This window comes from Capricornis sumatraensis, chromosome 2, assembly GCF_032405125.1.
Source record: "Capricornis sumatraensis isolate serow.1 chromosome 2, serow.2, whole genome shotgun sequence".
NCBI classification, from domain to species: Eukaryota; Metazoa; Chordata; class Mammalia; order Artiodactyla; family Bovidae; genus Capricornis; species Capricornis sumatraensis.
Genome location: NC_091070.1, coordinates 157,641,858 through 157,668,035, shown reverse-complemented (window position 1 = coordinate 157,668,035; position 26,178 = coordinate 157,641,858). Strand labels below are relative to the sequence as shown.

At 35.9% G+C, this 26,178-nt stretch overlaps 1 protein-coding gene across 4 annotated transcripts in view; it reads left to right on the top strand.

Annotated features, from left to right (window-relative positions):
* Window positions 1-25,977, top strand: part of SH3GLB1 (SH3 domain containing GRB2 like, endophilin B1) — a 39,556-nt gene extending 13,579 nt beyond the window's left edge. Inside the window, exons 4-11 of one of the 4 annotated variants that reach the window (XM_068963960.1) lie at window positions 1,948-2,081; window positions 3,562-3,654; window positions 7,659-7,697; window positions 9,536-9,559; window positions 13,401-13,490; window positions 13,868-13,968; window positions 24,785-25,013; window positions 25,425-25,977. In XM_068963960.1, the coding sequence (XP_068820061.1) occupies window positions 1,948-2,081; window positions 3,562-3,654; window positions 7,659-7,697; window positions 9,536-9,559; window positions 13,401-13,490; window positions 13,868-13,968; window positions 24,785-25,013; window positions 25,425-25,532 (818 nt within the window). In that variant the 3' untranslated portion in view covers window positions 25,533-25,977. Of the gene's footprint in view, window positions 1-1,947; window positions 2,082-3,561; window positions 3,655-7,658; window positions 7,746-9,535; window positions 9,560-13,400; window positions 13,491-13,867; window positions 13,969-24,784; window positions 25,014-25,424 lie in introns of all 4 variants that reach the window. The other 3 variants (XM_068963959.1, XM_068963961.1, XM_068963962.1) reach the window with 3 other exon arrangements.
* Window positions 25,978-26,178: the final 201 nt, after the last annotated feature.

Below are 26,178 nucleotides of genomic sequence, written 5' to 3'. Positions count from 1 at the left end.
GTTAACAGTGGGTATCTCTGAATGCTTGTCAAGACTTCTGTGAGAAATTGGTCTTTATTTGGATGGTGAACTGCTAGGTAAATTAAGTGATTTTCTACATATATAGTCCTGATTTAGGCATGCATGTGTGCCAGGTCACTTCAGTCATATCTGACTCTGTGTGACCCTGTAGACTGTAGCCCACTAGACTCCTCTGTCCATAGAATTTTCCAGATGAGAATACCCCAGTGGGCCGCCAAACTGCCCTCCAGGGCATCTTCCTGACTCAGGAATCGAACCTGTCTCTTACGTCTCCTGCATTGGCAGGCAGGTTCTTTACCGCTAGCACCTCCTGAGAAAGCCGCCTGATTTATAAGAGCACATAAATTCTGAGACTAAATGAACTTAATTTTAGTAGTCCTTATGTCAGAAGGACCTGAGTACTAAGTAATGAATGCTGGTAATCCATTAACTAGCTTGCAGATGTACAACTTTGAAATTTTTTTACACTATGTTCTTCAAAATACAGTTCTTTCAGAAGTCTGAAAATGCTTTAGATTCTATAGTTTTACTTCTAAATTTTAACTGTAAATTTCAGGAAAACTTTATATATATATATATATAGAGAGAGAGAGAGAGAGAGAGAGAGATCAGATTTGTTAATTGCCTTCTTATGCCAAACTCAGTTAGGTGCAGGGGTCATAAAGGTACATGAAGGACCCAGCTGTTACCTTCACCAAGCTGAAGGTCCAGTAGAGCAAAAACATTCAAAAGCCTTCTAAATTTTTTTTCCCTGCTTAACCTGTTTTTACCTCTAATAATTCCATTGAATGTACCCTGATTATTGGAATTGGGCTTTTTGAATCTATTTATTAGTAATTAATAATAGCTAGCAATTGAATAGGAATTGGGCTAAGCTCTGTATAAATATTATTTTAGTAAATCCTCACTTAAATCCTACTTGTAAATTCTGTTATCTCTGTGAGAGGTTACATAATTCATCTATGATCACACAGAGCTAGTAATTCAAATGTAGATCTGTATCCAGAAATTGAGCTCTTAACTACATGTTATATTATTACCTTCCTTACAAATTAGATCTAATGTCATCCAAACAAAGGAATTAAGATCCACAGAACTAAAGCTTATTAGAGGTAGATTAGTCCTACTTCCAGTTAGAACCTACTTCCAGTTCTAACCTTCCAGTTAGAATCTTGGGGTTCTCTTTTTCTCTATTTTCTACTGAATTTGTCCTATTTAAATACTAGGCGGTGTGTGCTGCTGAACAGATTTTTTTTTAACTTAAGATACAAATGTATACAATTATTTATAGACACTTGAAATAAGTGCATAAATATAGGAACAGAAGAATTTTTACCTGGTCTACTTATTAACATATTTTAAGAATTATACTTTTATAAGCATATCTGTACTATTTGAGCTGTGACCATAGATATTTTTATGTGTATCTGTCCTCTTTTGTCCCATTGGTACAGTTAGTACAATTAACTGTGATATGATAAAAAATTTATCTTTGTCATTTTCACTTACATATTTATAATCTTAAATTTACTTTCAAAATAAAACTACCTTTTATGTGTGTGTGTGTTCAGTCACTCAGTCATGTCTGACTCCCACCAGACTCCTTCTGTCCATGGAGTTTTCCAGGCAAGAATCGTGGAGCAGGTTGCCATTTCCTACTCCGGTGGATCTTCCTGACCCAGAGTTTGAACATGCGTCTCTTACATCTCCTGTACTGGCAGGTGGATGCTTTACCACTGCATCACCTAGGAAGTCCAAAACTATCTTACCTACAGTTAATTTTATTTGATTTTTGCTTAAGTAAACAAGTAACAACTAACTTTAAGGCAGATCAAATAGCTGATTTATCTTAACGTGATTTTCTGACATTACCACACAGTATTTTAAAAAAAAAAAAAAAGAAACAAAACTTTTTTTCCATTGCAGGTAACGCCCTTATTAAATGTGGAGAAACACAAAAACGAATTGGAACAGCAGACAGAGAGCTGATTCAAACTTCAGCCTTAAATTTTCTCACTCCGTTAAGAAACTTTATAGAAGGCGATTACAAAACAATTGCTGTGAGTTGGAAAATGTTCATTTTTTTAGTAAAACAATTTTGGTATATACTTACAGGTAAAAACTTATAGTTTTTAATGAGCAGTTGCACTCTTAATGACTTTGTAGATAATAGCAGATTAGAAGAATTAAATAATCAGAAGAACTAAATAATCTAGCAAGATGTATAGTCCAACAGAATACAAAACTAACCAAAATAGAGGATTATTAATGATACAGACTCCACTTCTTTGTCCCTGTAGTGTTATTGAGATGTCTTCACATCCATTCTTGTTCGTTACCAGCACTGAAATCTATATAGAAGTTCCTGGAATAATTATTAAAATGTGGCACAAATTATTGTCATAGTATAGCCATACATTTAAACTGGGAGCCAGAATCATAATGACTAGAAGCTATATTGCTGGCTATTAGACTTCCTGTCTTTTTGTATCCCTAGAAATCTATTATCTTCTTTTAACACAGGTGTGTTTTATTTCTGAAATATAAGAAAAAAATCACTTCCCAAACCTAATCTATTAGTCTAATTTTTTTTTAGTTTAAGTCGTGTTTTAAATGATGGAGAGTAGTGTTCTAGGTGGATATTTTTTTCCTAAGATTGTTATTGTAAATACTACTTCAAACTTAATTTTCATATTTCTTATTATAGAAACTCAGTATGTTTACAGTGAATCTGTGTATAAAAAGTGTTTGGCCTGAGACAAAGGAAAAATCACAAAGATGAAATATAATTGAAAAGATACTATATTGTCAACAGGATGAAATTTGATATGTGGAATCTAAGAATTAACAAAGCAAACAGCAAATTCTTATAAACTAGTATATTATGAAGAAGCTTGACATTCCCCTGAGGAATTCTAAGATACCAGACTAACACTTGTTCATGACTCATTCTAAATAAATGTGAAATTCTGTTTTCGGAGTAGCAGAGTTGTTTTTGGTGCTACAGCACAGAGTTGCAAGGAGCCTTGCCCTAGGGCTTCTACCTTCTTCATCTTAGGCACTTCCTAGATTATCTGTAACAGGCTGAAACAGTTTCTCAAGCTGAGCACTACTAACATTTTAGTTCAAATAATTCTTTGTTGTAAGAACTGTACTATGTTGTAAGATATGTAGCTGCGTCTCTTGGCTTCTACCCAGTGGATGCCAGTAACATCCGTCCCCAAATTATGACAACCAAGAAGACATTGCCAAACATTCCTCAACGAAGCGCAAAATCACAGAATATTAAAACTAATATTCCTTTGTTTCTACCATCACCTGCCATCTTTCCCAGATATCTAGAATGTCTCTGTCGTTTTTCAATTGCAGATAGTGAGAAAATGGATTCTGACACCTGAAAGGTCATTTAATGGCCCATTTTATAATCATAGATCTTTGTTCATCAGATGATTGTTTAATGGGAGAATAGTCCTTTAAATGTGTGTGCTCTTAGTGGATTTCTAACATCATTAGGCTTTATTTTCTTTCCTATATTTATAGAAAGAGAGGAAACTATTACAAAATAAGAGACTGGATTTGGATGCTGCAAAAACAAGACTAAAAAAAGCAAAAGCTGCCGAAACTAGAGCATCAGTAAGTACTGTTTTGTTTTGTTTTTAAATAAAAAAACATTTTAGGTTAATAACTTTTAAGTCTTGTAAAAGATTTCACTTATATATTATGCAAGCTATAGTCTATCATTAAGACTAGAATAGGACTTTAGGATATTATTTTTGTATTTTTTAAACTTTTCAAGACTTAATACATTAAATCAGTGACAATAACCATATCAAGAGATGTCAGTATTCTTACTTTAGCAATCCACTTGTTGCTAAAAAAAAAATAAAAATTACAAGAGCTCCTAAAAAGCTGTGTCATATTTTGCAAATAACCAGTGGTAATGGAAAATAAGTCTTTTGGAGATAGATTTATTATATTTGAAAGAGAAAAATAGATAGTAATTAAGATGAGAATGTGTCAAGTTTGAGAATGCTTATGTGTACCTTAAAAATTAGATATGACTGCCTTTCCACATGTGATTCAAACTGACTGAAGGAATTGTCACCAAGAATATTCCAAAAACATTCAGACAATGGCAGCATGGACTCCCAGGTGGCTGTTTTGAAGGAGAGGACTCCCATTTAGATAAATAAGTTCTGGTATATTTTTCATAAAACCAACTTCAGAGTGGTCTTTTGGGACTGAATGGATATATGTTAAATAAAGTAGTTCAGTGATTTTATATATATATATGTGAAGATATATAGGTAGCTATATATGTAAAACTTTCTTTAAAGATTTTATTTATAAAGCCTCTAATTTAATATTGTTTATGTCTCTTCCAGAGTTTGGAGAGATTAATCAGACTTGAATTAGAGCACCTTTAGGATAGTACAATATAAACAAGTTTGAATTTATTAGATGAAGCTAACAGGCTCATTCTTAACGAGCAAAGGGATATGTTTTGTTAAGAGACGTGACATTCCCAGCACCTTCTGTTCCCAACTCCTACCACTACTGTCATCAAGAGTCACTGCCTTAGGAGCATATTACCAAGGTGCTGGTGGAAGTCTGTTGTGGCTCTCTCGTTTTGGAAGAGACTTGGTTTAGAGTGAAATTTAAAACTAGTGACTTGGTGTTGGAGAGTGATGTCTTAGAAGATTTACCCCAGCAGTTTGTATGAGCAGAATAAATTATTCTCTTCTAGACAGTTGCCCTTTAAAGATTCTTAATTAGCTACTGCTGAAGAACTATCTTTGACAAGACGTTAATTTCAAAATCACTGGCTAGTTCACCTCAGAATTTACATGACCTCATCATAAAGAATAGCCTAACTTCCCTGAACAAGCATTTTGCAGAATCAGAACTTTAAATACCAGAGATGGCAAGAGACTCTAAAATAGGATATTAATCTCTAAAGTTGCTGATAATAAACTTAGATAGTAAAATATGAATTGGTTTTTAAGATACTAATTTCATAATCAGAAAAAATGTTAAATAAGGATTATTTGGAATTAAATGTTTGAACAGAATATCTTTATTTGAAATGCCTTTATGTGCCTAGTGATAATGGAATAACTATTGTCAAATGTCAGCACAAAACTTTCTTTAACAAGCACCACTACAAGATAACAGTAGTCTACTTTTTACTTGCAAAAGTTCCAGAAAGTTGATTGTTTCAACAGTACACAAGGTCCTATGATTATTCTAAATTATTTTATCACTGTTATTAAACTGTATATTTCCTTTTGATATATCCAGAAAAGATGTTGATAATATCTCTCTGCATTGTATTGTTGAGAACAAAATTTTTTCAGAGAATTTAGATTTAAAAATAAGATTATACAAATGACTTTTTCAACAATTTCATTTGTACACAGCTTTTCTAGAATTTATATAATGCATGAAACAAAATTTAACTGTAGCTAAATATTTAAAATATTAGTCTAGACAAAAATTCCCATTTCCTGATTTTAGTTGTATTCTTTCCCTCTAGATAACTAACTTGCTTTTCTTCAAACTTTATTAGCAGTAAGTCTGAAATACTTTGGAAAGGAAAAGCCCTCTTAGTTTGTTATCACATAAAGCTTTAAGGCATGCCTGTATTTTGTGATCTTTTTTTTTTCCTTTCCCTGTATTTCTCTTCCCTTTACTTGAAGAATAGAGAAAAAATGAAACCACAGGAGTTTGTTTTGCTTTTTTTATTCTTTTCCTTTGACACATTTCATGCTTCCTAGTTGATGGCTGGGAAGGTTACTCTAACCTCAGACTTTCTTTGATTTTACTTCCTTGTATAAATTTGCTCAGATTGTTTTGTGACCAGTTTCTCTATAAGTAAGGTTTGAGACCTGTGCATATCAGCACTTTTTAAAAAATTTGTTTCCTAGTTTCTTGTGACCTGTTTTTAAATTCTAGATTTACTTAATGCTAATTTTGTGCAAGTTGCTTTGCTGAGAAGGAGTTAGTATATAAATAGTGCAGAATCTCTACTACCCTCAGTTTACAATCTAGCATAGTAGATTGAATTTTTTGGTCATTTAGCCTTATCAGTAAATATTTATGCCTGTATTCAATATTGTGACCTTACTAACCTGTTTTATTAGTTAATATGTTGAAGAATGGTAAAGCAATATCAAAGACATTTCTCAAAAATACACCAACAAGCAGAAAAGAGAAAACCTCCCTGAATATTTTACAGTGAACAAAAGTACAGCTTTGAAAATAGTATAAAGAGGAGCAAAAATAAATAACTTCTGCATCTAAGTGATAAGGCACTGACATTATTAATCTAATTTTAGTCTGTATAAGCTTTTAAAAAAATCATTTTAGAGTGTTGTTAATGGAAAGAAAAAAATCATCTGGTTTCAAAGCTCTCTGATACTGAGAGGTTTAGACATCTGTCTGCTACTTTTGGGTATCCAAACATGATGGAAAATACATTATCACTAACATAATATAGCAAATATGTCCCTCTATCCATCTAACCATTTCCACAGCAGTCCAGTTCACTTCATTCGCTTAGTCGTGTCCAACTCTTTGTGACCCCATGGACTGCAGCACACCAGGCTTCCCTGTCCATCACCAACTCCCGGAGCTTGCTCAAACTCATGACCATCAAGTCAGTGATGCCATCCAACCACCTCATCCTTTGTCGTCACCTTCTCCTCCCTCCTTCAGTCTTTCCCAGCATCAGGGTCTTTTCAAATGAGTCAGTTCTTCACATCAGGTGACCAAAGTAGTGGAGCTTCAGCTTCAGCATCAGTCCTTCCCATGAACATTCAGGGCTAATTTCCTTTAGGATTGACTAGTTTGATCTCCTTGAAGTCTAAGAACTCTCTTCTCCAACACCACAGTTGAAAAGCATCAATTCCACAATTTCTACAGCAGTCTGTGCCTTTACTCTAAAAACCAAGTGAATTTATAGAACCATCATATAATCTTAACTTTAATGTACACATATTAGAATTTAAAGTTTATTACAAATACAAGGATTGACTTGCCTTTCATATTTCTTCAGGGTATGCCAAGACCTGGCTGAGGCTGATTGAAAGAGAATGTGATTGAAGGCATCATACACTAATAAAATAGGAATGATCTTTGAATAGGGAAATTGTGGGTAGGCAGAAGGACTTTAATAGGTGAAAATTTGATAAAACTTTAGGTGATTGTGGCAGCTTTTAAAATAATTCATCTTTGCCAAATAATTCCAATTTAAACTCAAGCATCAACCATGTTTTTTTATCTTTGGAAACTTGAATCTTTTGAAAAAAAATTGAATAGGTATCATAATATGAAAGTATGTGTTCTAATTGCCAAATCCAGCTATACCAAATTCAGATTTTTAGAGTCTGAATTTATACATAAATATATAGTACCTTTTATTACACAATAAAAGATGTTAATTTTATGTTAATTGACATAGATATTAAAAGATATTAATTGACAAAGAAAACAAAATTTACTTAGTTGGATATTTGTTTTAAGTAGAAGACCATTTTATCAGCTCTTAATACTTGTTTGTGTGTTGTGCAGAAGTAACTTGTTTCACTTTGTTCATTGGTATAATGTGTTCTTTGTCTCTTACCTATGCACTTAAGCAACTAAACTCAGCACGCCTTGAAGGAGATAACGTTATGGTAAATTTCTCTTACATGCTCAACCTCCTGCATGTAAAATGGCTGAAGGTTTGTTGGCCTACTGTGTTTTCTACATCTTGAATAAAGTGCCTTCTCTTGCTATTGTCTACATGTAAAAGTCTAAAGTAGTTGAAGCAATACATTCATGAGTCTAACAGAAATTACAGAGAATGCTAGCTGAAGTAATACTGGAACTTGAAGAACAGAAGTTATGTGTTCTAGTTGACAAATTCAGCTAGACAAAATTCATGTTCTAGAGTCTGAATTTATACATAAATATATATTGCCTTTTATACACAATAAAAGATGCTAAATTTTTATGTTGACTGACTTAGATATTCAAAGATATTAATTGACAAAATTAACAAAATTTACTTAACTTAGAGAAAAGTATAAGGTATACAAATTTACTTTGCTTCACAGTACCTTCAGTGTTTACTTTAATTTTCCCTCAAACTCAACATAGAATTAATTTCTTCTTTGTAATTCCAGGCCAAAACAAACCCTGGTAGTTCAGGTATTTCTGTAGTGTTGAGGACTGTGCAAGCAGGCTCAGTCACTTCCGTCGTGTCTAGCTCTCTGTGACACCATGGACTGTAGCCTGCTGTCCTTGGGATTCTCTAGGCAAGAGCACTGGAGTGGTGGGTTGCCATTTCCTCCTCCAGGGGATCTTTCTGACCCAGGGGTCAAACACATGTCTCCTGCAGCTCCTGCGTTGCAGGAAGATTCGAAACCGCTGAGCCATGTGTCAATTCACTTAGGAGAGCTGAATAGTGATAGCTTTGAATTAGTATGAGAATTATTCTATAGTATCCTGTATATTTTATTGAGCTTGATTTGAGGAAATTTTTGAGATGTTAAGCATATTTAATTTTTTAGCGAGAGAGAAATTAGTAAAATCTAAACATTGTCCCAAAACTCATAAATGTTAGCCAGTAAAGATTTACAGGTGCAGTGTTTGTCATAATACTCCTGGGTATATTACTGCCATAGAAGTAGATGGAATCCACAGTTAAGTAGTAAGTAATTGGCAGTGTTTATTTGTTAAATCAGTTGACTACTTTTATTTCATTAGCACTGTACTACAAGGAGGGAGGAAAATATGTAATAGAAAAGATTATTATACAGATTTTGTTTTTTAAACTACTGCAATTATTGAAGCCCCAGCTAAATTAGGGCTTTCCTTAGATAGCAAGAGAATGCATTCATTTATTTCCATTGTCCTATTTATATGTAGGTAAATGAGAAGTATGAGACTGTTTCACTCAAAGTCATTTTAAACATTTAAAATCATGCTAAACAGTTATCAAGACTGTTTCATTTATTAGGCATTTGTTTTACTACTTGTGTCATCTACTTATAAGATATGTTTAACTCTGGTAACTTTAAGTTCAGCATACCCCAAGTTTATTTTGTCTCCCCTCATGGCTCTGTCAACATTTTGTGTCCATTTATCCTTGCTTCATTTTAACTTCCTAAAATTGCAGAATTTTGAACCTAAATGAGAAATTAGAAATCATATACTCTAAATGTCTCATTTTACTGATGAGAATACTAGAACTGAGAGGTGTTAAATATTCCCAGTTTTGTAAACCTGTTATTAATTTAGAATTAGTATAAGACTCAAACATCAATACTATTAATACATACGAAGGCATACTTTCACAGTATATTAAGCTTTATTGATTTAACTATTACTGTTTAATCTGTTAATGTGACTCTGGAACAAGTATGCCACGTGAATTAAAATATTTACATTTTTCTATACTAAGCTGTAGAAAATGTTAAATTCCAACTTTCATGCTCTATATTTTTCTCTAATTTTTAATGCTGGCTAGATTTGGGCAGAGGAAGTGACAAAAGTAAGTAAATTATTAAACTACGAAATTATGAAACAGTTTAAATGTCATTCTTTCAGTAAATCTATATTGGGCAACAACTATGGGGATAATCAGTCTTAGTATGTCTTATAAAGTCTGAAAATTATTGTGGAGAGCTCAGATCTGTTTGGCTAGTAGTAGTTCCACAGAGTAGTATAACAGTGCTTCAGAGATGTTGTTTGTACACACTCTGATAAATATCAGGTATCTGTTATATTAAGTGTAATCCTTACAGTGCCTTGCCAGAAGATAGTTCTTAAATACATGGTTTATTCATATGATAATTTTGTGAATTATAGTTTACACTATGTCTGTATCTTCAGAGAAGTGAATATATCATGTCACACAAATGAATTTTCAAGGTAACTGAAGCTTGTTTTCTTCAGCTCCAAAGATAATTTCTCTGTCATTCTAGTTGAAAATATTCATAAAAAATTAAATACAGGATAACATATATTTAACTTTGCTCACAGTTAGGCTTATTATGGACATGCTGTGTGTACTGTGCAACAGTTGGATTCTTTGTTTTTGAAGTCTGTTGTCTCCTCCCTCATTGTCCGACTGTCACTTTGAGACACTGTCCATATTAGCATTATTGCCCGTCTCTCTACTTCTGCTACCATTTCTAGTCTTCTCTTGGTTAGGAAAGCAAATAAGCTAGTTTAAGGAATAAAATTATGACTCATGCAGATTTATTTCAAGTGCTATTTGAGGTCTTCAGAAGCATTTTTCATTTCTCATGTTTAGAATGAGGACAGTCCTGGAGATAGAGCCCAGGTGTTAATTGGGCCCCTGGCTATTAAATAGTTTTATAAACTTAAACTTATTTTCTGACTTTATAGGATTGCTGACTATGCAGTCTTGTTTCAGGCATAGGTTATGGAGCATAACTTGGAAATCCAATGTGAAATTCTTGACTAACACCCATGCCCTCACTCCCTTTCATGGAATCCATTCATCAGCTTAGTTATGGTCACACCCTGGCCTCTCATCTCTTTCTGAACCTCTAGCATGAAAAGAGGACAGAACAACATGGAAGAAAAAGTAGTTTGGTCAAGAAAGGGTCTCTTCCACTTTGGTTAGCATACAGGTACATCAAAAAATTTTTGCGGATTTGATCTTGCAGTCTCTACAAATTTGGGAGATGGTTGATATAGTATCAAGAAACTCATGAAAAAAATATTTACATTATTATGCTTGTATATGTTTAAAAAGTTTAAAATAACATCAAAATGAATTTCCAAAAATATTATTCTTCTCAATTCTGTCATTTTTATAATTTAAAAATGTGTACTTTTAAAACTTCATATTCCTGGAATATATTAAGGTTTAAGCCCCTAGAAAAAGTAGATAACACTGACCAAGATTTCATAGCAAATGCCTTAGAAGCTTGACCAGAATTTCTGGCTTAAAATAATTAACCCAGTCCTGATATAACTAACCAACACATTCTTGCCCTATTTCCAATTTATATCCTCAAAGAACTCTCCCTGCTTCTCTCACCCAAGCTATGCTTTAGATCAGTTAGTCCAGTAACAGTAATTCTAAGCAGTAGAAGATCTTTTCCCTAGAACTCTATCCTACTTATAAAATTAAGTTGGAGAATGAGATCCTCTGGAGGATAGAATAAAAACTCTCAACTCATTGTCTCTCTCTAAACCCTTTTTCGGTCTCTTTATAATATGGATTATTTTCTTCCTAAGTAAATTATTTGTGCTGAACCTAATTTCAGTTACCTCAACCTCTCTGATTAATTATTATAATCAATTACATTTGTCAGAAGTAGAGATGGTTTGGGACGTTGGACTGTGTGCAGCTACCCCAAACATACGCTGCAACTTGTTCAAGAAACACGATTTGTTTCCTTGCTGTCATTTACCTTTTCTGAAATATAAAGTGTAGATTGTACAGAAGAATGACTTCCTAGCCTTAATAATATGGTGCTTTATTCACAAATAATTAAATTTTGTTAAAACATAGGAGACTGATTGTTTGTCCTTACTAAGATCATTTTTTTTTATTCAGTGTTTTTAGCTTTAAAACATTATTTCCATTTCAGACTCAAGCTTCCTAGTCACTTTTAATCTGCTACCTAGCTTACTTACACCTTGTATAGAAACATTACCATTTATTTAGTAGACTTTCCTGCCATTTCCACTAAAGGCTGTCAGATTGTACTTTCACAGTCAAACCTATGTGGAATAAGCCTCATTTATTTCTGAAGTGCATTTATTTTTTGTTTGCTTTGGTTCTATCTGTCAAAACCTCTCGACCAAATAGAAAAGTAAATGGTGCAAATGTAACACTGAAGTAATTGGTTTTCCTTAACACTTCTTTTAGGACATTTTTCTGTTACATACTAGAAGCTTATTACTTCAGCCCTGTTATCAAAGTACCATGTAGTCTGGTTTTGGTCAAGTAAATTTAATTTTATCTCAACTCACTGAATAATTCAAGCTTATCTCCATAAGTCTCCTCTAGTGGTCAAGTCTTAGTCCTCTCCGCCATGTCTTTTAGCAATGGGGTAAGAATGATGGCAGCAACTGATACCTCTTTTGCATACTTCCTTGTTGACTGCTTCACTGGGTTAACTGTTGTCACCAAAGAGGGTAAAGGAGAGGGTATGAAAGGGAAAGAGTTTGCACCTTGTCTTTATCCTTACTACAGTCTTGGAAAATACTGTAATTATTTGGTTGGGGGAGTAAGCAATTTATTCTGGAGAGGTAGTAGAAAATATTATAATGATATTGTCACCAGTGCTAATTCCCTATGGGGAATAAGCTAACTATTTTGAATGATCTATAAGATTTTTTTTTTCCTCTTCACTCTCACTACCGACCAACTCTGACTAAAGATTTGTGAGGATTTTTTTTACCAGTACATACTATTTTTAGATTTTATTTTTTTAAGCAACTTGTTTTGTCCCAGCACTAAACCTATATTGGATAGTTAAAGCTGGTAATGGTGTGCTGTTGTACACATCTCTTTCTAGCTCTGAGGTCACTGACTTCATCTTGGTAGCTTGATATCAGCTGTGGTGGAAGTATTGATACCATTGAAACTCAGCACATTAGAGAATCTTCCCTCCCTTCCCCTCGCTTCCCTCACCCCACCCCACCCCCCCCCCCCAGTAAAGAGCCAGTTACTAGTACACCATTGATTAAAGGTCACTCATAACTTGCAAAAAAATCCTAGCATATCTTATAGATAGTATTTCTGCTTAAAACATATTTTATGCAAAGTTTGGAAAGAAAGCCGTAAAAGACATTTATGTAGGACAAAGAATCCTTTGAAGGAACCTTAGAACTATGTCCCTAGAATCAAGTATATGCTTGATAACTAAACAAAAGAAGTTAAAATCCTCGTTTCATTGTGAAGTTTTTTTCATTTGAGAATGAAACCTATATTTAACTTCAAAGTAAAGTAACTATAGTAGTAACTGAGAATTTTTTGAAATATTTTATACATGTAAACTGGTAATCTTAAGGTTTCATGAAACATTAAAATTTACCAGAGTTTATACTGGAAAATGTATGAAAATATATTGACTGTCCCATAGTTTTCCTAGGCTTATATGTTTATGTCATTAACCTTTGACATTGATTCTTTTGAGTTAAGTACCAGTAAGGAATCAGTTCTTTCTAGATTAAGTAATATAGAAGAAATAAGGTCTAGAAACCAAGGGACTAGTTTAGGTACGAAGTACAATCAGGGAATTGCTAGACTTTGGGGTTTGTTTGGGGAATTTTTAACTGTCTAAATGAATGTGCATAGCATGGACTAAGCCCTCTAATGAGATTCTAAAACTGTGTTACAATTTAAGTCTGAACAGGAATTAAGAATAACTCAAAGTGAATTTGATCGTCAGGCAGAGATTACCAGACTTCTGCTGGAGGGAATCAGCAGTACACACGTGAGTGTTCATTCCTTGGAAATTCATTTAGAACAGAAAGCTTTGATAGTCTTAGGGAAATTCTTGGAGTAGAAACTGAACTTCCTTTTTAGTCACTTATCAAGATACTTAAATTGTAGCATTTTTAAAGATATATGAAGAAATATTTTAAGTTTTTTTTACACCTCATCACCTAGTTTTCTCACCATCATCAAATCCGTTTGTTTTTTGGTTGTTTGTTTTATTTTTTTTTTTGGCTAAATAGTTTACTATATACTGCAGCAAAATGCTAGATACTGATGATTCACCCTGAGTACGGTGGTGTACTCTGTCTCCCCTTAGCATTTGCCACTTGTAGATTATAGAGCTAAGAAGTGACTGTAAACTTTCCTTTACAGGCCCATCACCTTCGCTGTCTGAATGACTTTGTAGAAGCCCAGATGACTTACTACGCACAGTGTTACCAATACATGTTAGACCTTCAGAAACAACTGGGAAGGTGGTAATTTCTTTTTCATATGTGAAATTCCTGATAAGAGAGGAAATTTGGATTTTTTTTCATTTGAACTAATAATATAGGTGAAAATAGTATTAAAGGCTTTTATTAGCTTACTTAAAAATCAGATTTTTTTTTTTTTAAGGAAAGTGATTATCACACTTCTGAAATAAAAACATTTTGAACTCTTGGCACAAAAGAATGTTAACAGGGATGAGAAGATAATTTAAGAGAAATACCTTTTTATTGCTATGAAAAGAGAGCTTAAAAGCATTTGAAGTTCACTTTTCTCCTGTATACCTTTGGAGGTAGTTGAGGAAAATGAAATTATTGACTTTTAGTTGCCCTTAGAGATAAACTAATTTATATTTCATTACTTGTTCACCGTTTAAAAAGAAAAGGTTTTAGAGTGTTCTATAAGACTTCACACCCATTGATATTATTGAGTGTGGTATTATTCTTTATAGCACACATGTAAAGCACATAGCCCAATCATTTATTAAACATTTATGGAACACCTGTCATATCCAAGCACTGTTCTGTACTCTAGGATTATATCAGCAAACAAAACAGGCAAAATTGCTTATGTTCGTAGAACTCACATTATAAGGTGACACTGCAAATAAAATGGCATTCAGGACAGACATCATCTCTGCTCTCACAACAAAGTCTAGGTAGAAGTACAGGCCATAGGTGGACAGGCCGTGTGATAAGTAGAAAGATAGAGAAGTTCAGATTACTGTAAGGGACATCTAACTGTGACTCAAGTGAGTCTAGCAAAGATTCACAGATAAAAGTATTTTAGTAGGAATAATCTAGATGAAGAAAAGGGCAGGGAAGAAGGTTCTAGGCAAAGGGGGAATATGTATATGGAAGAGCCAGAGGGGAGAGTGTGGCAAGCTCAGGGAACTGACAGTAGTTCATTGTGGGTTGGATCACAGTGTTCAAGTTAAAAATGGGATAGGAGCTCTTCCAGGGACAGTATCAAGAGGCACTAAGAATGGTCTAGCATTTGACATACCGCATTGTAGACTGTCCTACAGTACCCCTCTGAGGAAACCAGGCTGTCCCAAATCCCTGGTAATAGAGTTATCTTTATAGTAAGAAGGTTGGGAAAGCAGCAGAATCTACATGTGGAATATGCCCAGGCCACTTTTGAGGAATTTGCTGTGACCTAAAGTTCTTATCAGGTTGTCTAAAATGAAGAAATATATCAGCTGGGCTTATGGTGGTTCCCTGTATGCTATATGTATCCATGACAGGACCAAGCACACTGTCCTTATTGAGCAGAAAATCATTGTGAAAGTGTTGAAAGCACAGAGTCAGAAAGTTAAATTTTAAAATGAAGCTTTTTTGAGTAATAAAAAAATCAAGAAGCCTTAAAAAAAAATGGGGTAGTAGATGAGGCTGACAAAACATGGTCCACTGGAGAAGGAGATGGCAGACCAGTTCAGTATTCTTGCCTTGAGAACCCCATGAACAGTGTGAAAAGGCAGAAAGATAGGACACTGAAAGATGAACTCCCCAGGTCATTGAAAGTGAAGTTGCTCATTCGTGTCTGACTCTTTGTGACCCCATGGACTATAGCCTACCGGGCTCCTCTGTCCATGGGGTTTCCAGGCAAGAATACTGGAGTGATTTGGAGAACAGTGGAGAAATAACTCCAAAAAGAATGAAGAGAAGGAGCCAAACCAAAAACACCACCCAGCTGTAGATGTGACTGGTAATGGAAGTAACATCCGGTGCTGTAAAGAATAGTATTGCACAGGAACCTGGAATGTTAGGTCCATGAATCAAGGTAAATTAGACGTGGTCAGACAGGAGCTGGCAAGAGTGAACACTGACACTGACGCATTTTAGGAATCTGTGAACTAAAATGGACTGGAATTAGTGAATTTAACTGAGATGACCATATATCCACTATTCTGGGTAAGAAATCCTTAGAAGAAATGGAGTAGCCCTCATAGACAACAAGAGTCTGAAATGCGGTACTTGGATGCAATCTGAAAAACGACAGAATGATCTCTGTTCGTTTCCAAGGCAAACCATTCAGTATCACAGTAATCCAAGTCTATGCCCCAACCAGTAATGCTGAAGAAGCTGAAGTTGAATGGTTCTATGAAGCCCTGCAAGGCATTCTAGAACTAACACCCCAAAAAGATGTCCTTTTCATAATAGGGGACTGAAATAAATGCAAAAGTAGGAAGACAGATTCCAAGAGTAACAGACAAATTTGGCCTTGGGGTACAAAATGAAGCAGGGCAAAGGCTAACAAGAGTTTTGCCAAGAGAATGCACTGGTCAAAGCAAATACCCTCTTCCAACAACACAAGAGATGACTCTACACATTGACATCACCAGATGGTCAATATCAAAATCAGATTGATTATATTCTTTGCCGTCGAAGATGGAGAAGCTTTATACAGTCAGCAAAAACAAGACCGGGAGCTGACCGTGGCTCAGATCATGAATTCCTTCTTGCCAAATTCAGACTTAAATTGAAGAAAGTAGGAAAACCACTAGACCATTCAGGTATGACCTAAATCAAATCCCTTAGGATTATACAGTGGAGGTGAGAATTAGATTCAAGGGACTAGCTCTCATAGAGTGTCTGAAGAACTATGGATGGAGGTTCGTGACATTGTACAGGAGACAGGGATCAAGACCATCCCCAAGAAAAAGAAATATAAATAAGCCATGTGGCTGCCTGAAGAGGCCTTACAAATAGCTATGAAAAGAAGAAAAGTAAAAGCAAAGGAGAAAAGGAAAGATATACCCATTTGAATGCAGAGTTCCAGAGAAAAGCAAGGAGAGATCAGAAAGCCTTCATCCGTGATCAGTGCAAAGAAATAGAGGAAAACAATAGAATTGGAAAGACTAGAGGTCTCTTGAAGGAAATTAGCAGTACCAAGGGAACATCTCATGCAAAGATGGGCACAATAAAGGACAGAAATGGTATGGACCTAACAGAAGCAGAAGATATTAAGAAGAGGTGGCAAGAATGCAAAGAACTATATAAAAAAGATCTTCATGACCCAGATAACCACAATGGTGTGTGTGATCACTCACCTAGAGCCAGGCATCCTGAAATGTGAGGTCAAGTGAGCCTTAGGAAGCATCACTACAAGCAAAGCTAGTGGAGGTGATGAAATTCCTGTTGAGCTATTTCAAATCCTAAAAGATGATACTGGTGACTGCAGCCATGAAATTAAAAGACACTTTCTCCTTTGAAGAAAAGCTATGACCAACCTAGACAGCATATTAAAAAGCAGAGACTACTTTGGAAACAAAAATCTGTCTAGTCAAAGCTATGGTTTTTCCAGTGGTCATGTATGGATGTGAGAGTTGGACTATAAAGAAAGCTGAGCACCTAAGAATTGATGCTTTTGAACTGTGGTATTGAAGAAGTCTCTTGAGACTCCTCTGGACTGCAAGGAGATCCAACCAGTCAATCCTAAAGGAAATCAGTCCTGAATAGTCATTGAAGGACTGATCTTGAAGCTGAAACTCCAATACTTTGGCCACCTGATGAGAACAACTGACTCATTTGAAAAGACCCTGATGCTGGGAAAGATTGAAGGCAGGAGGAGAAAGGGACGACAGAGGATTAGATGGATGGACGGCATCACCAACTTGATGGACATGAGCTTGAGTAAACTCCTGGAGTTGGTAATGGACAGGGAAGCTTGGCACACTGCAGTCCATGGCGTCACAGAGTCAGACACAGCTGAGCGACTGAACTGAGATGAGATTAGAATAATGAAGCAGTGTCACTTCATGAACACCCTTTAAGTAATGAGGAGTTTGAGATTTATATAATGAGGAACCATGAAAGCAGGGGAGGGATATGTAACATTTGAAAGAGGAATATCAAGAGAAGGAATAAGGAGAAAAAATTAAAAAGCCTCATCACTTTGATTTTCCTTTCTGCATATTAATCCTTCAAAACTAGGCATAGAACAAAATTAGTCACTTCCACAGAACCAATTTTAAGCCCAAGGAGATTAGTACTTCCTGTTCATATTGTCCTGATGTTCTAGCAGTGCAGCATAGGGGTTGCTGTTAAAATCATTCATCCTTGCATTCTCCTTCAGTTCAGTTCAGTCCAGTCGCTCAGTCATGTCTGACTCTTTGTGACCCCATGAATCACAGCACGCCAGGCCTCCCTGTCCATCACCAACTCCCAGAGTTCACTCAGACTCGCGTCCATCGAGTCAGTGATGCCATCCAGCCATCTCATCCTCTGTTGTCCCCTTCTTCTCCTGCCCCTAATCCCTCCCAGCATCAAAGTCTTTTCCAATGAGTCAACTCTTTGCATGAGATGGCCAAAGTAGTCATGTACGGATGTGAGAGTTGGACTGTGAAGAAGGCTGAGCGCCGAGGAATTGATGCTTTTGAACTGTGGTGTTGGAGAAGACTCTTGAGAGTCCCTTGGAATGCAGGGAGATCCAACCAGTCCATTCTGAAGGAGATGAGCTGTGGGATTTCTTTGGAAGGAATGATGCTAAAGCTGAAACTCCAGTACTTTGGCCACCTCATGCATTCTCCTTAAAGCCATTCAAATGCTTGAAACTCAGCCATTCAGACAAAATTTAGTCATTGATGCTCTGAGATAGGTACTATTATTATCCACATACAGATAAGGAATCAGAAGAACTGGTTATAAGATTAGTAAATACATTTTATTTTTAATAGTGGGAAAGTTTACGTATTGAGCTACAGTGGCAGGAGGTCTAGAGTTTTTTTTCTTTTTTTTTAATTTAGCAGTAATAGTTCTTAGAAGGTGAAGATGGTCTTTCTGGGTTTTTCTGTTTGGTGTTTTGTTGTTTTTCTTTTTACGTTAATTCCCCAAAATTAACATCAGTAGAACTCAGTGGCTAAACAAAGGTTAGTTATACTGGTAAGTTTGAAAGTAAAATTCCATGGTAGAACATTTTAAAAATCCTGTCTAGATATACAAACACGTCTGTGTGGAGAGAGCATATCTTTTTCTTTTTCCTCCGGAAATGTATATATAGGCTGCATTCACTGAGGAACGAATGCTCGGAAATGTATTCTTAACTTCAGAGTGAAACTGAATTAGAAATGAGTTCTTTTTATCATTAGAACCCTTTTACCCATCAGAGAAACATTTGCTTGTAATTTTTAAAAGCACTATTCTAGACATCAAGGATAGAGTATAAACAAAATAGATCATATTCCTGCCTTCATGGAACCTACATTCTGTTTAGGGGTAGAGGGGCATAGAAAATCAATATGTTTTATCAGTTACATAGTATATTAGGAAGCGATAAGTGCACTGGAGAAAAATACAGCAGGGAAGTAGAGATTTACATAGTCAGGGAAGATAGATTTGAAAGATGTGAGAAAATAAAGCACACGGGCATCTTAGAGATGCTCCAGGAGAGGAAGTACAAAACTCAAGCAGGAACATAGCTGTATGTCCAGGTAGCAAAATAGAGTTTAGCTAAAGATTAATCAAGGAAACAGGGAGCTAGGCTTTGGAAACCACTCTTTGTGGACTTTGACCGTTACTTGGAGATAAAGTCTGGAGGATTTTGAGCTGAAGAGGGACATAGTTTGATTTAGCTTTTAACAAGATCATTCTTGCTGCTCTGTTGAGTATAGATGTTAGAGGGCAAGAGTGTGAGCTGACAGACCTATTGGGAGCCTATTGCAATAACTTGGTAATAATCCAATCAGAAGATGATGGAAGCTTGGATCGGGGGGTTGTGATAGATATGGTAGAAGTGCTCAAACCCTGGGTGTGTTTTTAAAGGTAAAGACAGCAAGGGTTTGCTGATATATGTTCTATACATGAGACCTAGAGGTGTCAAGAATTACTGCAGGTGTTGGCCTGAGAAACTGAAAGAATTGGCATTTTGGTTCATTAAAATGGGGAATACCCCAGGAGGAACAGGTTGGGTGTGGAGAAGGCATGTCAGGTATATCAGGAGCCCAGTTTTAGACATGTTAAGTTTGAGAAATGAAACATTCAAGTGGAGATAATCAGTTTTAGGATATGCAAGTCTGGATATTGGTGGGGGAGTGAAGTAGATAAATTAGACATTTGTCATTATATCAAGGATATTTAAATCTGTGAGACCAGATGAAATTACCAACAGAGTAAGTAGAGAGAGGGGCTTCCTTGGTAGCTCGCTGGTAAAGAATGCACCTGCAATGCAGGAGACCCCGGTTTGATTCCTGGGTCAGAAAGATCCCCTAGAGAAGGGATAGACTACCTACTTCATTACTCATGGGCTTCCCTGGTGGCTCAGATGGTAAAGAATCTGCCTGCAGTGTGGGAGATCTGGGTTCAATGCCTGGGTTGGGAAGATCCTCTGGAGGAGGGCATGGCAATCCACTCCAATATTCTTGCCTGGAGAATCCCCATGGACAGAAGTTCCTGGCTGGCTGCAGTCCATGGGGTCACAAAGAGTCGGACACGACTGAGGACTAAGCACAGCACAGCATGAGTAGAGAGAGAAAAAAGACCAGGGGCTGAGCCGTGAGGTACTCCAACAAAGAGCCGAGGAACAAGCTAAGGAGAATGGTAAGGAGTGAGCAGTGAGGTAAGATGTGAACCACGTGTGTGGCCTCGGGTTAAGCTGTAAAAGGTGAGAGGAGTGTTTGACTGTGATCTCTAGATAGATCAAGGGAAAAGAGGGCTGTTAGTAGACCTTTGGGTTTAGAACATTGAAGTCATTGCTGACCTGGATGAGTAGCTTTAATGGAACAGTGTGGGCAAAAGCTTGTTTGTCAGTGGAAGGAAAGAAACTGTTGACATTAAGTTTAGATGAGTCTTTCAAGGAGTCCTACTGTAAAGAGGAATAGAGAGGTGAAGCACTAGCCAGAGGAGGAAGTAGAGTCTAGCCCATTTTTGTCTTGGTTTTTTAAGATAGGAGAAATAAAAGCACAATTATAATCTGATAAGAATGATACAGTAAATGGAGAAAATACAGTATTGAAAAGAAAGGGGAGAATTGGTAGTGTGATAACCTTGAGAGGCAATTTTATACACAGGTGGAAAAATTAACCTTAAAATAATATAGCTCATCTGTAGTAGGAGGAAAGATGACCAAAGGTGTAGAAGTTTCCTGATTGTTTTTTCTCCTCTTAGATAAAAAGGAAGCAGTTCATCAGCTGATTATAAAGGTTAACGGAGAATTGCTGAAATTTTGCAGATGTATAAAGGGGCATGAAAAGTCATCAGGAGAATGTTAAGTGGATAGATTTTAAAGAAATGTAGTGTAGTTGCTAGGCAGTGTTGTGGACCCACTTGTTCCTACTTAACTCACTGAGTGTGAGACTAGACTATGATTTTCTATTTTTTCATGTCAGAGATACATGGATACTGAATAGATAATTAGGGAAATCTTTACCAAATGAGTAGTATGAAGTAAAGGACATGGGATTTGAAGGTACGTGCAAGGGTCGGTGATTCTGATAATTTACCTTGGACACAAATGGCATGCTGGTAGGGTAATAGATGGTAGATCTATGGTAGGACTATAGATCTGAGATCAGTTCAGTTCAGTCACTCAGTTGTGTCCGACTCTTTGCAACCCCATGGACTGCAGCACACCAGGCCTATCTGTCCATTACCAACTCCAGGAGTTTACCAAACTCATGTCCATCAAGTCGGTGATGCCATCCAACCATCTCCTCCTCTGTTGTCCCCTTCTCCTCCTGCCTTCAATCTTTCCCAGCATCAGGGTCTTTTCCAGTGAGTCAGCTCTTCACATCAGGTGGCCAAAGTATTGGAGTTTCAGTTTCAACATCAGTCCTTCCAGTGAATGCTCAAGACTGATCTCCTTCAGGATGGACTGGTTGGATCTCCTTGCAGTCCATGGGACTCTCAAGAGTCTTCTCCAACACCACAGTTCAAAAGCATCAATTCTTCGGTGCTCAGCTTTCTTTATAGTCCAACTCTCACATCCATACATGACTACTGGAAAAACCATAGCCTTGACTAGACGGACCCTTGTTGACAAAGTAATGTCTCTGCTTTTTAACATGCTATCTAGGTTGGTCATAACTTTCCTTCCAAGGAGTAAGTGTCTTTTAATTTCATGGCTGCAGTCACCATCTGCAGTGATTTTGGAGCCCCCAAAATAAAGTCAGCCACTGTTTCCACTGTTTCCCCATCTATTTGCCATGAATTGATGGGACTGGATGCCATGATCTTAGTTTTCTGAATGTTGAGCTCTAAGCCAACTTTTTCACTCTTCCCTTTCACTTTCATCAAGAGGCTCTTTAGTTCTTCTTTACTTTCTGCCATAAGGGTGGTGTCATTTGAATATCTGAGGTTATTGATATTTCTCCCAGCAATCTTGATTCCAGCTTGGAATCTGAGATAGGCTTGTTGAAATGAGAGTACTAGGGGAAAAGATGATGGTCAGAGAATGGAATGTTGGGAAATATGGTTATTATAAGGGTTATAGTTTTTGGAATTGATAAAAGTCTAGATGAGGCATTGGTAATGGATAGCTGAATTAGGGTCAGGCACAGAATCACTAGGAGAGAAGAGCCCATGGATCTGATAGGCCCATGGATCTGATTGTTAATTAGACTAACAATTATTTGAACAAATAATATTGTTAATATTGTTCAAATAATTCTTAGAATCACCAAGAATTAAGATATACTGGCAGTGAGCCAGAAACTAAAATTTAGAGATAAAGGGCAAAAAAAAAAGACACCTGTAGATGATTGCAACAAGAGATAGTTGATAGTTGAATAACGTGAAATTCAAAAATTTGGTAGGAGTAATCTTGGTGAGGGAGAGGATTATAGGAATGGAAATGAGCATGCAACTCCTGCAGCTTCCACCTCTAGGCTCAATGATACATGGAGTGTGGGAGATAAACACAAGCATCAGACGGTGAAAGGAAGGTTTAGAGAAGAGATTAAGGATAAAGAAAATTTTGCTGACTGATTTCCAGATGGCACAGGAGTCATAAAGAAGAAAACTGTATTTTATGAAGAGATTAATTTCACCTATCTTTACCGATGAAGCATTTTATATTTTAACTAGTGATACCACAAAGAGAAGCTAAAGAGCCTCTTGATTAAAGTGAAAGAGGAGTGTGGAAAAGCTGGCTTACAACTCAACTTCCAAAAAATGAAGATCATGGCACCTAGTCTTATCACTTCATGGCAAATAGATGAGGAAAAAGTGGAAACTGTGTCAGATTACATATTCTTGGGCTCCAAAATCAACGTGGATGGTGACTGCAGCCACGAAATTAAAAGATGCTTGCTCCTTGGAAGAAAAGCTATAACAAACCTAGACAGTGTATTAAAAAGCACAGACATCACTTTGCTGACAAAGGTCCTTATAGTCAAATCTATGCTGTTTCTAATTGTAATGTATGGATGTGAGAGTTGGACCATAAAGAAGGCTGAGCACTGAAGAATTGATACTTTTGAACTGTGGTGTTGGAAAAGACTCTTTAGAGTCCCTTGGACAGCAAGAAGATCAAACGAGACTAATCCTGAAGGAAATCAACCCTGATTATTCATTGGAAGAACTGATGCTGAAGCTGAAGCTCCAATACTTTGGCCACCTGATGTGAAGAGCCAACTCATTTGAAAAGACCCTGATGCTGGGAAAGATTGAGGACAAGAGGAGAAGAGGATGACAGAGGATGAGGTTGTTGGATGGCATCACTGACTCAATGGACATGAGTTTGAGCAAACTCAGGGAGATAGTGATGGAGAAGAAAATGGCAACCCACTCTATTCTTGCCTGGAAAATTTCATGGAACAAGGAGTCTGGTAGGCTACAGTCCATGGGGTCGCAAGGAGTTAGATACAACTGAGCGACTTCACTTTCACTTTCAGGGAGATAGTGAAGGACAAGGACACCTGGCATGCTGCAGTTCATGGGGATCCCAAAGAATCGGACACAACTTAGCAACTGAACAACAACAGTGAATTTTAATAGGATTATTTTCGACCTTACAGGTGGTTGGATTAGAATTATTATAGGCCAGCCATGTTATGTTTTTTTCTATTTAGTATTATGGAAGAACAGTAAGCTTAAAATAAACTGAAAATTCTAATTATCTTTAAAGTATTTGTAAGCACATTGATAAAAAGATTTCACTAATTTCTAATAAAACTTGCATTTTTCCCCTAAAAAACAAGAAGAATTTGTGATATCTGCCCTATTCTTCCGTTGAGTCTTCATTATGTTATCAGTCATAACATATTATTTGAATGTCTGTCCCTTCACCTGTCTACAATCCATAAAAGAATGGTATAGTTTCACGTTTATATCTCAGCTTGTTCTAGTGATGCTGGACAAGGAGATACTCAGTAAATATTCGAATGAACAGAAAAATGTGAAAATCTATTTTATGAAAAAGTTGTTAGTCAAATATTTCTCAAAGAATTAACTTGAAAACTTTAATCTGTGGTAGTATCTGACATTTAGGTAAGTTTTTCATTTGTTTTTTATTTAAAAATTCATAAAGGAAGGAAAAGGTTAATAAAACATACAGTAGAAAATTGAAGTATTACGAATCATTTTTCTGGAGAAAAATAGATATGTTTCTTTAAACTTTTTAAAGTTTATACTCGTAAAGATGACTTTGAAACAGACTTTCAAGGATTTTATATTTAAAAATAACCTGCATTTTCTCTAATGTAATTGACCCAAAAGGGGTAATGAGAGAGCACACTTTATCATTAAAATATTAGCATCTTTTAAATCTTCAGCCAGTGGAGGTTGGTAGAAGGTAAATACTGCCACCAGGTGGTGATATACAGAAACTTTGGTCCTGTATACATAATTGGCAATTTCTTTTCAACAGTTTTCCATCCAGTTATCATTCTAACAACAACCAGACTTCTGTGGCACCTGTACCATCTGCTTCATCGAATGTGGTTGGTTCCTCTGCCTTGACTTCAACAAGTAGCCTAGTAATCACCTCTCCTTCCAACCTCACTGACCTGAAGGAGTGCAGTGGCAGCCGGAGGGCCAGGGTTCTGTATGATTATGATGCTGCAAACAGCGCTGAATTATCCCTTCTGGCAGATGAGGTGAGTAATGTGGATGTAAAAAGAAAACTGTATCATAGATTGACTTAACCTTCCAGTATAACAAAATGCAAATTCATCATTGCTTATTTAGAAATAGTTTATTATGAATGTTTTCATAGATTGCAGATTGTGTTAATATTCTGTGAATTTTTAACTACTATTTTTTAACAAAATAGAACATCACAGAACTATTTAAAGCTTTTAACTGCTAAATAATTAGATTTCTAAAACTGCCTCTGATAAAACCCTTTATCTTTCACATTGATGATAATGTCTATGATGTGACAATGGTGTTTATGGTAATATTTAAATTTTCATAGTGAATAATTTACAATTGAAACAAATTAAATCTGATTAGTTTTTTGTATATTTATTAATATAGTTAATAACTGGAAATGTTTTATTTTGTAGGTAATCACTGTTTTCAGTGTCGTTGGAATGGATTCAGACTGGCTGATGGGTGAAAGGGGAAACCAGAAGGGCAGGGTGCCAATTACCTACTTAGAACTCCTCAATTAAATAGGTGGACTGTGGAAAGATACCATATTTATATACAGTTAACTCTTAATAAAACAGGTTTAAGTATCTTTCATGTTAATGTCTTAAGAAACTGAAAAGAAAATACCAACCATCAGAAACTGGCCTTTCTGCCAATAAAACTGCATGGTAAATATTTCATTACAAAAGTTATGTTAGAGCTTTCATGCCAAGAATGTTTTGTTACAAAATTCTCTTTCTACTGAGGTTTCACTAATACGTACCTTCTACTTTTGAACCCCAAGTTAAAGCAGAAGAACTGTTTTCTACTGGAATTTTCATTAATGGCAAGCTTTTTGTTGTATGTAAAATAAATTTATTGTGAATTGGTATCAGTGACTCATTTATTAGGTATAATTAATAGCCAAAGAATAAAGTTAAAATTTGTTTTTAACTTGGTTTAAAAAGAGCTCTAGGATATAAACCTCTTTTGTGAAAAATATAATGTTTCTGAATGTTTTCATAAACAAAAACTTAGTTATACTATGTTTACCTTATTTTCTAGCAGTTATTGAATGATGACAATATTCTATTTCAGTGAGTTATTTTGAGGGCTTTTTATTAAATACTACTGAATGATTTCTTCTAAGAATAACTAGTCCTCAAGAAGTATTACCATATTTCTCTA